The 13,257-nt window shown below is 46.8% G+C and overlaps 1 protein-coding gene across 3 annotated transcripts in view; it reads right to left on the bottom strand.

The window, feature by feature from the left end:
- The window catches only part of TTBK1 (tau tubulin kinase 1), a 115,735-nt gene that overhangs the window by 70,436 nt on the left and 32,042 nt on the right, over nt 1-13,257 (bottom strand). For all 3 annotated transcript variants that reach the window (XM_083175341.1, XM_083175339.1, XM_083175340.1), the window contains one exon: nt 6,355-6,513. In XM_083175341.1, the coding sequence (XP_083031467.1) occupies nt 6,355-6,462 (108 nt within the window). In that variant the 5' untranslated portion in view covers nt 6,463-6,513. The remainder of the gene's footprint in view (nt 1-6,354; nt 6,514-13,257) is intronic.

Here is a 13,257-nt window from a genome sequence, read left to right as displayed (position 1 = left end):
TCATCATCATCATCATCATCATCATCATCATCATGAAAATATACCAACATATCTAATACCAGATATCATCATCATCGGGAAAATACACCAACATATCTAATACCAGAGATCATCATCATCATCATCGGGAAAATACACCAACATATCTAATACCAGAGATCATCATCATCATCATCATCATCGGGAAAATACACCAACAAATCTAATACCAGAGATCATCATCATCATCATGAAAATATACCAACATATCTAATACCATCATCATCATCGGGAAAATACACCAACATATCTAACACCAGTGATAATTATACCCAGTGCTATTTTTCAGCAGGCACCAGCAGGAACTGAGGCCCTTATTCTAGTTCACTCTTTCTGACAAAATCTTTCTTAGATGGACAAACCATGTGCACTGCAGGTGGGGCAGATGTTACTTGTGCAGAGAGAATTAGATTTGGGTGGGGTTTTACTCCAAAGTGAGATCTGTATTGCAGTGTAAAAATAAAGCAGTCAGTATTTACCCTGCACAGAAACAAAATAACTCACCCAAATCTAATTCTCTCTGCACATGTTACATCCGTCCCCCTGCAGTGCACATGGTTTGTCCATCTAAGAAAGATTTTGTCAGAAAGAGTGAACTAGAATAAGGCCCTCAGTTCCTGCTGGAGCCTGCTGAAAAAAAGCCCTGATTATAACCATGTGGAAAATACACCAATATACCTAACACCAGAGATCATCATCATCATCATCATCATCATCATCATGCGGGAAATACACCAACATACCTAACACTAGAGATCATCATCATCATCATGGGGGAAATACACCAACATACCTAACACCAGAGATCATCATCATGCGGGAAATACACCAACATACCTAACACTAGAGATCATCATCATCATCATGGGGGAAATACACCAACATACCAACACCAGAGATCATCATCATCATCATGGGGGAAATACACCAACATACCTAACACTAGAGATCATCATCATCATCATGGGGGAAATACACCAACATACCTAACACCAGAGATCATCATCATGCGGGAAATACACCAACATACCTAACACTAGAGATCATCATCATCATCATCATCATCATCATCATGGGAGAAATGCTGTACCTACCATCAAAGAATGGGGAACTACATTGCACAGAAGAGATCATTATCATCAGCATCATCATGGGTGACAAATACCGACATAATCAACACCAAAGGTCATCATCATGGGGTAAAAAGATTGACATACCAAATACAAGAAACCATTATTACCACTGAGAAATACACCAATATAACCACACATAAGATCATCATCAGCATCATGGGGTACATAAGATCATCATCAGCATCATGGGGTACATAAGCCAACATCAACACCACAATCATGCAAGAGATATACCAACATAAAAATACCGGAGATCAACACCATTATCATCAGCACTGGGACATACACCAGTGGGCGACTTATAGCAACATACAGCTGTGTCCCCATACACTACTGCTGCAGTCACATCCAACATTTGTTCTCGTATACCAGGGAATGTAAGTTGCAATGCGCTGCGGAATAAGTTGTGCTGTGATGCATCATCCAAGTTCCTCTGTATTTCATATGTTGATTAATACTCAGTTGCACACAAATATACAAATCTAAAATGAATCAGCACAGTCTAGTGAAGGGAGTTAGATGTATCCTATTGTGACTTAGGGGCCGGTAAAGCCCTGTGAATTCACAGCCCTGGCAAAAACGCAGGGGGGCACGGCCATTGAGAGGGAGGGCCTCTGACTTCTTCAGTGGCCCTGATCTTCCCATTGCAAAACAGACAAAGGGCGGTATTCAATGAGCCTGATTCGCCATGTTTTTATGGCGAATTTGTGCTGTTTGGCGAATTGTTGACTAAAACGGTGAATCACCCTATTCAATGACCACATGGCGAATACATTTGAAGGTTTTTTTCGCCATGATTCACCGAGTAGCAATCGCTATCTTTTGATGGAGAAGTGGAATGTGAACTTTTAAAATAAAGTGTTTTGTTTTTTACATTTGGTGTAAAAAAATCAGGAATTTTATTCTGAGGAGGGGCATGCTATTTTTATTCATGTACAGTAAGCACATGAATATATATTTTATTTAAAAAAAAAAGCCAGCAGGGGGCGCCGGAGCCGAGCCGCTCATTAGATATTCATATATTCACTACACCCGATCGTTACGATCAGGTGTAGTGAATATACACGGTCCCCTGCTGGGCTGGCACCCCCGGGGGGCAGCCTGTGCTGCCTGGCACCCGGGGAGCCCACCTCCCCCCCACAAACGCTCTGGGGCAGGCAGAGAGACTTCCATCTCTCTGCCTGCCACCGTCCTCAGGCTCCCTGCGGCTTTCGCCGCAGGAGCTCATATTCGCCGGTCAGGGGCAGCGAGCCTGACTCGTTGAATACCGGAGCCGGCGAGGCTCCGGAACATGGCGAATGTGCAGCGAATCCGAAAGAGGATTCGCTGCACCTCGCAGGTATTCACATTGAATACCGCCCTAAGTCTTGGCTTACGTAGCGCTACACACCAGGGGGGTGTAGATCGTTTTATCGACCATAGTTAGGTCAACAGTCATTAGGTCGACACCGTTGGGTCAACAGGTGGGAAGGTCGACAGGGTTCTAGGTCAACATGGGTGAAGGTCGACAGGTGTCTAGGTCAACATCGGACAAGGTGAACATGGGTTTAGGTCGACGTACGCGTTAGGTCGACGTGGGTTTTTTCACAGTTTTTTTAACCGAATGTAGACACAGTCGGCATGGACACCGTTGGAAGTCAACCGCAGCCGCTCGCTATGCTTCGGGCACGCTATTTTATTCTCCCACCACGCCCTAGTGGATGGTAAGGCATGAAATACCGCCTGTCGGCACATGTCGGCTCAAAAACCAGTGAAAAAACCCATGTCGACCTAACGACCTGTTGACCTAACCCATGTCGACTGAACGCATATGTCGACCTTGTCCCATGTTGACCTTCACCCATGTCGACCTTCACCCATGTCGACCTAGAACCCTGTCGACCCAACGGTGTCGACCTAAGTGCTGTCGACAATATGACTGTATCCCCCAGGGGGTGGGGGGGAAAAAGGCCTGAACCGGCCCCTTAGACCCCACGTTTACAAAAGATGACAGGTAGACGATGCCCCGCGCTTAGAGGGCATCCCGGGCTGCGTGGCATATTGGGGACACATCTGTAACAAACATCACAGATCACTGCATCACATGGGACCTACAACAACAGAATATACACCAGAAATGATCAGGAAATACACCAACAAATCAAACATCGGAGATCACCGCCATAGGTGAAATACTCCAACGCACTAATTCCCCATCTAGAAATATATACAGATGTGTCCACGGTGCTTTTATGACAGTTCCAGCGATGCCCGAATCGCAGTGATTCTATAGCATGGAATGTGGCGCTAAGTCGCGAATGGGGTCTCCCAGGTAAAGCGAACGGGCAGCGGGTGTGAGCGCAACAATGTAAAAGTGCACATCTATACATCAAGCACCAGAATGTCATAGATCATCACCAAGGAACAATAAAAAGAAATATAGAACTGAGCAATATAGGGGATAAGCAGTAATACTGTAGCTATTTATTTGCTATGGTATGGTGTCCCTCTGGTGCACTTTTTGATATTCCAACGCATTTCCCCGCGTTGGAATATCCTTCCTTGAGAAAGCCGCTGTTTCAGAGAATAGGAGGCGGGGAAACGCGTTGGGATATATATAAAAGAGTGCACCAGAGGGACACCATACCTTACAGAACTACACCATCTATCCCAAGGCGACTCCAGATAAAGTTGTCTGTAAAGGTGATTTAGCACCATCAACTGGGAGGCCCGAGGAAATACAGGTGGCAGCTGTAAGGTACCCTCAACACAAAGGGGGAAATTTACTAATATGGATTCGTAGAAAAAAGGTGTATTCGTAGGGAGAAATACATCTTTTTTTTTACGAATTTGTATTTTCGGGATTTTCTATCCCCAAAATACAACAATTCGTAGTCCTAGGGATGGAACATTCGTATTTGTATTTACAAATACGAATGTCTACACCATCGTTAGGATACAACAGAAATCACCATTCAAAAGAATGGTGGTTCCTGATTTACTAAGCAGCCGTATAGAAAATACGGCTGCTTTTGTCCACGAAAATACGGCAGAAAAATAGAACACCATTTTCCTGTCGTATTCTCGTTTTAGCCTGCACGAGATCAGTCAGATCCGTGCAGGCTGCGGTGTAAAAATAAATAAAATAAAATAAATAAATAAAAAAACGGCGTGGGGTCCCCCCCACAGCCGAAACCAGCACCAGGCTGACAGAGCCTGGAGCCGGTAATTAAAAATCAGGGAACCCGACAAATAGGGGTTCCCTGATTTTTAACAACCAGCCCCAGGCTCCTGCTCTGGTGCTGGTTCCCAAAATACGGGGGACAAAATGAGTAGGGGTCCCCCGTATTTTAAGAACCAGCCCCAGGCAAAACCAGCCAGCAGGGTAATACGACAGCCGGGGGGAGACTTTTTATACAAGTCCCCCCAGCCAAAGCATTCAGCCCTCTGACCAGTCAGCCTGGCCAGGGGCCCTGGGGGAGTGGGGACCCCCCCCAATAAAGGGGTCCCCCCCCTCCAGGACTTACCTGACCAAGCTGAAGCCTGGTGCTGTCCCCGATGCCCCTGGGCAGTGGGCATCGGGCTGATTCAAGTGTAAAAAAAAGATTAAACTATTGTTTTTTACTGTGGCACTACAAGTGCCAGCAAGCCTCCCCATCAAGCTGGGACTTGGAGAACCACAAGTCCCAGCCTGCTGGGCATTAAAGGGCCCGCTGGCACTTGTAGTTCCACAGTTAAAAAAATAGTACACAAAACACACTGACACAAATTTTAAATAAAATACACACATCACACACACACTGATACTTACCTATCTTGATCCCGTCGGTAGGTCGCTGGCTCCGGTTTCGGCGGCTCCGGGGTCGGCGTCCTGTCTGAAGAAAATCCATGGTGGACCTGTGGAAGGAAATCCTATTCACCAGGTCCTCCATGGATGGTCTTGTGTCTTCTGTATTCTTTTCCATGGCTTATTTCTTTATCTTCTTTCTTCAAGCTGCCGGGCTCCCGGGACTTTTAGAGCTTCAGAGAGGTTTCCTCCTCGACGTCTGGACTAAGAATGAATTAGGAGCCGCCTAGCGGCCAATCAGGAGCCAGTAAAGTCGGCTGGTTTGGCCTGGGGCTGGTTCTTAAAATACGGGGGACCCCTAGTCATTTTGTCCCCCGTATTATGGAACCAGCCCCAGAGCAGGAGCCTGGGGCTGGTTGTTAAAAATCAGGGAACCCCTATTTGTCGGGTTCCCTGATTTTTAATTACCGGCTCCAGGCTCTGTCAGCCTGGTGCTGGTTTCGGCTGTGGGGGGGACCCCACGCCGTTTTTTTTTTTATATTTATTTATTTTTCTAATTTTTTTTACACTCTGCAGCCTGCACGGATCTGACTGATCCGTGCAGACTGCTACAAATAATTCGTATTAGCGGCCGTAAATACGGCCACTAATACGAATTAATACGACATCGGAGGGTTACAAAGCAGTCGTATATGACTGCTTTGTAAATGACCCTCCGGAACACGACTTTGCATACGGCTGAAACAGTCGTATGCAGTCGTAGGGGAAATACTAATACGAAAAACTAGATTTTTCATATTAGTAAATTTCCCCCAAAGTGTCTGGCCAGACCGATCACCTGGACAGTATTAACTTGCTTCACATCAATAACTGTTAACAAACCAATTACTAACTTCATAACAGACTGCTTATTAACCAGTCATTTCAATCGAACTAACAAATACCCTAATCCGACTGTTATTTTTTTCAAGAGAAGTGTATATCCAAACTAGCACTACCAGTTTTTTAACAAAGAATTTTTTGCATGCTATATATAGTCACAACCAGTTGTGCAAAGTTTTTCTTAATTTTAATATGAGTATTCATTTTTATGTATGTTTTTGATGTGATATATGTCTTTATAGAGAGCAAATAAGTTGCTATTACTGCTTATCCCCTATATTGCGCAGTTCTATATTTCTTTTTATTGTCTTCTGGTACTAGGGGTATTGAGCTATCCCCATTAGAACCGCAGCAATAGACGGGAAGGGACAGTATTTACAAACAAGTCTGGTTACTGTAAAATTGTCGATCTGTACGTGGCGCAGGACTTTACACTTTTGTTTTTCATCACCAAGGAAGCATCAATATCATTATATACAGCATCCACCAGGAGTGTACCCGAGTACTGGTATCTGGTAGTTGAAGGCTACTCACCACTTTCCAGCGGTCCTTCACCACGTAGCTGACCGGCAGGATGTCAGCTGGCTCTGCTCCACCACTCATGTTGCCGTCGTCCCTAATTACAGCCACTAGACACTGCATTGGCCACCCGGACAGGATCCGTCCCGCCCCAGACCTAATAGAGACATTGACCTGTGGGAAAAGGTAGAGAATCAGTAGTGAGCAGGAGGGGAATGATCTTAGCCATGTAACAATGCTACTGATACGATCTATGAGGATATCCCTGCATTGTAGAAAGCAAAGCTGGCTAGTGCCGAGCTGCAAGTACTGTACAGCCGGCGTATTCCGTGCGCAGAGATACATACAGCTATCTGGCTGTGTTCAGAGGTGGCCGCACCTATGCCCCATCCCCATCCATCTGCTGGTGGCAGTGGCTGCCGTCCCCCTTGCACATATGTGCACCAGCTGCAGCACCACCCTGCTGCAGGAAACCCTTACTGATGTAGCATGGATACACTCACATCGAATAGGCCGTAGCTCTGTCACCACACCTACAGTATACCACACTCACAGCAACTACGTGCGGATGCCGGCAAGTCCCACCCAGTTACACCAACTGTATCGCAAGTGGATAAATGACCGAACCGCATGTGTGAATTGCCTGCGATTGCTCTAGGACGGTTGTGTATGTAGGCCGCTATTCTCATGGTGAAGAGGGAATTGGGCAACTCTCGTTTACGCCCTTTACGTGTCTAAATCAAGTCACCACCAAGTAGGTCGACACCACTAGGTAGACATGCAGATAGGTCGACATGAGTTTAGGTCGACATGCAGTAAGGTCGACAAGACTTTAGGTCAATATGGGTTAGGTCAACAGGGTCATCAGGTCGACAGCGTCATTAGGTCGACATGGGGTTTATTACTGTTTTTTGAGCCGACGTGCCGATTTCATGCCCTGCCATCCTCTAGGGTGCGGTGGGAGAATAAAATAGTGTGCCCGAAGCATGACGAGCGCAGCGAGCCGAGTGAGGGGAAGCGGTACGTTTTAATGTCCATGTCGACAGGCGGTATTTCATGCCCTACCATCCACTATGGGGTGGTGGGAGAATAGATTAGTGTGCCGAGTGTAGCGAAGGCACTGTTCCCGAAGCATGGCGAGCGGGCACGGTGGTATGTTTTAGTGTTTACGTTGACTGTGTCAACATAAGGAAGAAAAAAAAAAACATGTCGACATTTTCACTGTGGACCTTACCCATGTCGACCTAATGACCCGGTCGACCTTACTAACCCAGATGACCTTATGACCCTTTCGACCTAACCCATGTCGACCTAGACTCATGTCAACCTTTCTGCATGTCGATCTAAATGCATGTCAACATATTTATGTCGACATAATGACTGTCTAACAACTTGCTGGTGACCAACTGATCCACACCCGCTGAGCCACTAACTCCGCAGCTGCTTTGTACTGCACCATATCCCATGAAGCAGACACCCACGTGCAGCACCGCTATAAAGCACATTTCCACCACAGCGCATCTCTAGTTGCACCATCTCTAGTTGCACCAGTCCTAATGCAGGCGCAGCTTCTCCCTATGACTGTGGATTCCTGTGTGAGCGGCTGGGCATCATTCAGAGACATGCCAGCATTGGCCATGTGACCTCCCAGGAACGGCCACTAAACTCCACAGACTCTGCGTCTGATTCTATAGCGCATCTCTGCAGTGCAATCGGGCGCAACTCCGATACAGATATAAAACATTGGCCAATTGCACGCAGCACGGACGCTGTGAGACTCAGAATCAGGCCGGTAGCTTGTGATGAGGAGGATTGCAGACCTGACAGCCACTGCAGAGTGCGTGCACAGGAACACTTCTCATGCCTCAGCTATTCTATTCTGGGCCTGTCCTGGTCCCCAGGGCTCAGTCTGACTTGCTGGACTAGGGGACAGATGCCAGATAAGGAGAATGCCATTCAGATGAGCTCCATTCACTGGCATCAAATTCATACACGAGCACAGACCTTGTGCGCCAATCCACAGTTATTACTAATACCAGTTATTTATATAGCGCACACATATTCCGCAGAGCTGTACAGAGAATAGCCATTCACAGGAGCCCCTGTCCCAGTGGAGCTTACAATCTATGGGGCAGATGTATGAAGAGACGATATGGTAGAGGAGGGGTATCAGCGCACGTTATGTGCATTGATACCTCTTCTCCGCCATGCGCCCCTGTATCTAAATGATAGCAGGCCAATTTGCAGGGCGTTTGGGGGTACGCTGCCGGCATTTTCTGGGCGTCCCCGGCCGTGCGGGTTTGCCGACCGAACGCTGACTTTTTTAAAGGGGCGATCACTTACAAGGCACGGTTTTGCCCTGTGAATAATTGCCCCTTTACAAAACCATCCAAGGTCTTCCGGCATCTCGCGCTGCAGCCGAACTCGGGCTGCACTACATCCTGCCTTACTGTAGGTGCCAATCCGCAGTCACAGTCTACAGATAAAGCCATCAGATCTGGAACATTTATCTTTTATGTACAATAACCAGTTCACTTAAACCCCTGCAACAAATGCTACTGCTTACATCTGTGTATAATCGGGGTCATTCAGACCTGATCACAAGGGCAGTTTTTACTATAGGTCATTACAATGTGTGATTGACTATTTTTATTGGACTGTCTACACATTTTTTTTGTGAGATCAATAAAAGAACATTTATCAATAAAGTTAGAGTATGGTGATTATTCCAACTCAATAAGTATAGCGGTAACGGTATCTATAAACGCGATGGGACACCTGTTGTGTACCCCTGTATTCTGTACATGTTGGGATGTAGTGTCCTATGTCTGTATAGGATGTAATAGATGTATCAGGGTCATGTCCAGTGATCAGGGCTTACTACAGATCTCTCTGCTACAGCGCACACTGTAGGGGTCATTCAGAACGGCTCATTAAGGGCGGGATGTACTAAAGGGAAAATGCGGTAAAACCCCCGTTTTACCGCATTTTCCTATGTATCAATACCCGTTTTCGCAAGACATGTGCAGTAATGTGCAAACCCCAACAATCGGAGCTGGGGACGAATTTGAATCGCTATGAGCGACCCTGAATTGGCCCCTAAGCCTTCTCCACCACAACAGACAGAAAAGGCTCCCAAGAAATGGTTGGGGAATATGTCCAGCTACAGTATTAGCATATGACAAGCAGGTTAGTATAGGGAATTGAAATAAAGATAACATTTGTACACCGGTGTTAAAATGTTCTCAACTGCTATTAAAGTTCATCAATAATCATCACAGATTTACAACTGAGCGTAATTCATAGGTGTAGATGATGTTCTCCACAATTTACACTGCGCAATACTCCTCCCGCTGGCTGCTCAGTCTCCAGAGACACCTCTGTGAAGCTGGCGAGTATGGTTGTGGCATCGAAGCCTGAACATCGATGATACCATGGATTTAATACTTTGGATGGTGGGGAGAACACAAAAAAACCTCATTGTTCGATTAGCATTTCCTAATCATTAGGGTCCGGCTTCAGGTCCTGTCACAGTGAAAAGCGGAAAGGACCAATGTTTGTTACATTGCGTAGGCGCACGACCTGTACTGCACATGGCCAGTATGGTTCCTGCATCCTCAGACATAGGGGGTTATTCAGACCGGCTACAATTGCGCAGGCCCGGGGATTATCAAGGACTGTGTATGCGCAAGGCCATCCTGAGATAAAATCCAGCATCTTTTTTGATCGCTGGCCGTTTGCAAGAAGATTGACAGGAAGCCAGCGTTTGGGGCTGGTAATCAGCCGTTTTTTGGGAGTATCTGGAAAAACTCCGGCGGTTTCAGGGAAGGCGTGTGATGTCAGCTCCGACCCCTCACAGCATGTTTCTATTGCACTAAGTCCTGGGCTATGTACAGACTGCACACACTGAAAAAAATCATTAGATCCAAGATATTTTTACAGGCCTTTAACAGCCTTGCACAGGGCAGGATTCACTCTGGCGGGGTGGCAGCGATCCAATCTCACAGCTGAGATTTCACAGACCAGGGCAATTATTGAACACGGTGCGCATGGGTGAGCTATTCTTGTGATCACAACCAGCGATGACTAGCCATCGCTGGCCGTGCACAAGTTGATCAGCAGGTGGCCATTTGGGGGAGGTAACCTTGCATTTTCTGGGAGTGTCCTGAGGTCAGCGGCCCTCCCTCCCAACGGCCGGGGGCACTCCCAGGAAACCCAGGGTCACCGCCCCCAAACGGCCGCAGGGTGTCAATCAATGCAAGAAGCCAGCGATGGCTGACTTCACACTATGCATAGCATCCGTCCAATAATCTGCAAGGCTATTTAGCCCTCTGTCCCATTCCTACCAGTAAGTATTCTCAATATAAGTCACATGATCAATTAGCAGCCTTACCTGGACAGTACGGGGCTCGTCTCCAGGTGATTGTACAGTAAATGGGAACATGAAACACTTCCTTATGCCGCACTAACAACTGTTACTACTGCTATTTGGATCTGCCTAACACCATAGCATTATATTCACCTACAGTAGCCAGAATATCCCTACATGGGTGTGGTATAGCTCACAGACATGGGCCCTTATTCAGATCTGATCGCAGTACAAATTTGTTCTCAAACTGGGCAAAACCATGTGCACTGCAGGTGGGGCAGATGTAACATGTGCAGAGAGAGTTACATTTGGGTAGGTGAATTGCAGTGTAAAAATAATGCAGCCAGTATTTACCCAGCACAGAAACAAAATAACTCACACAAAACTGCGATAAGATCTGAATAAGGGCCCATGTCTAGGTCAACAGTTATTAGGTTGACAGCAAAAGGTTGACATGAATAAGGTTCACGTTGACAAAGTCGACACAAGCAAGGTCAACATGAGTTCATGTATTTTTTAGTGTCAAAGTCGACACCTGAGCCAGAGGACCAATAACTGCTCCGCACTGCTGCAATCGGCATACTTTATCATTCCCAGCAAAACCCATGTCGACCTTTTCATGTGTCGACCTTTTCGTGTGTCGACCTTTTCCATGTCATGATTTCTCTTGTGTTGACCTCAATGTTAACCTTCTGCAGTCAACCTATGGCTGTCCATCTACACATCCGGATACCACTCTAAGGGCCTGATTCTGATTAGTGAAGGTTCCCCCGGGTGTTCGCACTGTGCATATTCGCCTATACGTATGTGCAGGGCTTCTGTGTAGTCTACTCTCCACGGTGCTCTCGTGCAGGGGGGAGGGGCGTGACGGTGGCGGGCCAGGGGCCCAGCGTTTACTGGGCGTACCCACGAAAATGCTGGGTGTGCCCAGGAAAACACTGGTTGTCGCCTTGCGAGCGCAGACGGGAACCTGCCTTCCGGGGGCAGGCGACTGACGTCACACCCAATTCTTGGAGAGGACGCCGCAAGTCTAAGTCAGCAGGGATTCTGGGCCCCAACGCTACCATTCACTGTGCGGCGGGGATATGCGCAGGGTGGCTGGGCGGGCGGCGCTACACGGCTCGATAAGCAGCGAAATACCGGTTTGGTGAGTTAACTAGAATCAGGCCCTACAGTATGTGGATTTGGGAACGTACTGTAGCAAGAAGTCAGACACTGGATGTACAAATATCAGAAGCCGGAGTCACTTTTCTGGCCACATGTGAACGCCAACTTCCCTATATAACGGGTACATCTGCGGAAACTTGGTGACACAGCAAACACGCAGCGTGACAGCAGGGGTGGTGCACTTCTCAAATCTGTATTTTTAGGCTAAGATTCTACAGGACAAGTTTCGGGGTAGACCCCCGGCATTTCAGGTGTGGTATGGCAGTCCAACAATCGTGATCCCGGCGGTCAGTGTCCCGACTGACGTAATCCCAACTATCCGGCACCCCAGATGCATGGGAGAGGGTCTGCAAAATTGCTCCTGAAAACAACCTTAATAAATACAATGGAATATTAGTGCCGGTAATAATAATTCCAATCGGAGTATGGTCGGGAACTGTAGAGAAGACAGAATGATAACTAGAGACAGGATTATATGCATTTGCATATTTTGCCCATTCTCACTTGTTATTGCATATTTTACCTAAAATCAAGTGATGGTGCATATTTTAGGCCACGCCCTCTTCCCACCCGCGAGTCACAGCACTGCTTTGCCCCGCTGCTGCTGGCCAGGTAGTGGTAGAGTGTGCAGGCCGGGGCAATATGTGCGCAGGGTGGGGAACCTTGGATGTACGCTATGTCTGACACTGCTCTAGGCTTGTCTGCCCCTGGCCTGGGACTTTACACCAAGAGACAGACTTCTGCAGCAGAGGAGGTGGGCGGAAGGGTTGTGACATCACGCAGCATGGAGAAAATGCTGTGTCACAGTGAGTATGCGGCGCAAGGAGGAAGCCTTCCACTGCGCAGCCCTCACACGCTATGCTGACATTTGATCCATCGGCGCTGGAGATGAGGGTCCGTGTAGTTGGTGCAAGAAGAGCTTTGGACGCTGCAGTGTGCTGTGGGCCTATTTTTGAGGTTTGTTTGCAACTAATTTTATGCTGATTTTTAAATAAATAAGTTAAAAATTACTTTTTTTATTATTTAATGTAGCATATTTTAACACATTTCATGCATATTTTAAGTATTTTTCATGCAGATTTCAAGCTTTTTTTGTTGCATATAATCCTGTCTCTAATGATAACACTCATTTTATTAGCAGGTTTTGGATGTGGATTCCGAATATGACAGTGGGTTTGCTAGAGAAGTTTGCAGATACATGGTCCGGAAACAAGTGAAACAAAAGAATAATAGAACGGTCAACTGACTTCGGATTGGCTGGCCAATCACTTATATATGGAAGGGGAATATTCTAGAATGACAGTGGAGTGAACACCTAGAACACGCGCATGTCTCACATTCTAGAAGTTCCAGTAGATTCCCGTATGCACGCCGTATGGCTG

This window comes from Crinia signifera, chromosome 3, assembly GCF_055691185.1.
Source record: "Crinia signifera chromosome 3, ASM5569118v1, whole genome shotgun sequence".
NCBI classification, from domain to species: Eukaryota; Metazoa; Chordata; class Amphibia; order Anura; family Myobatrachidae; genus Crinia; species Crinia signifera.
The sequence above is the reverse complement of the archived record's forward strand: the minus strand, read 5'-3'. Positions and strand labels throughout refer to the sequence as shown.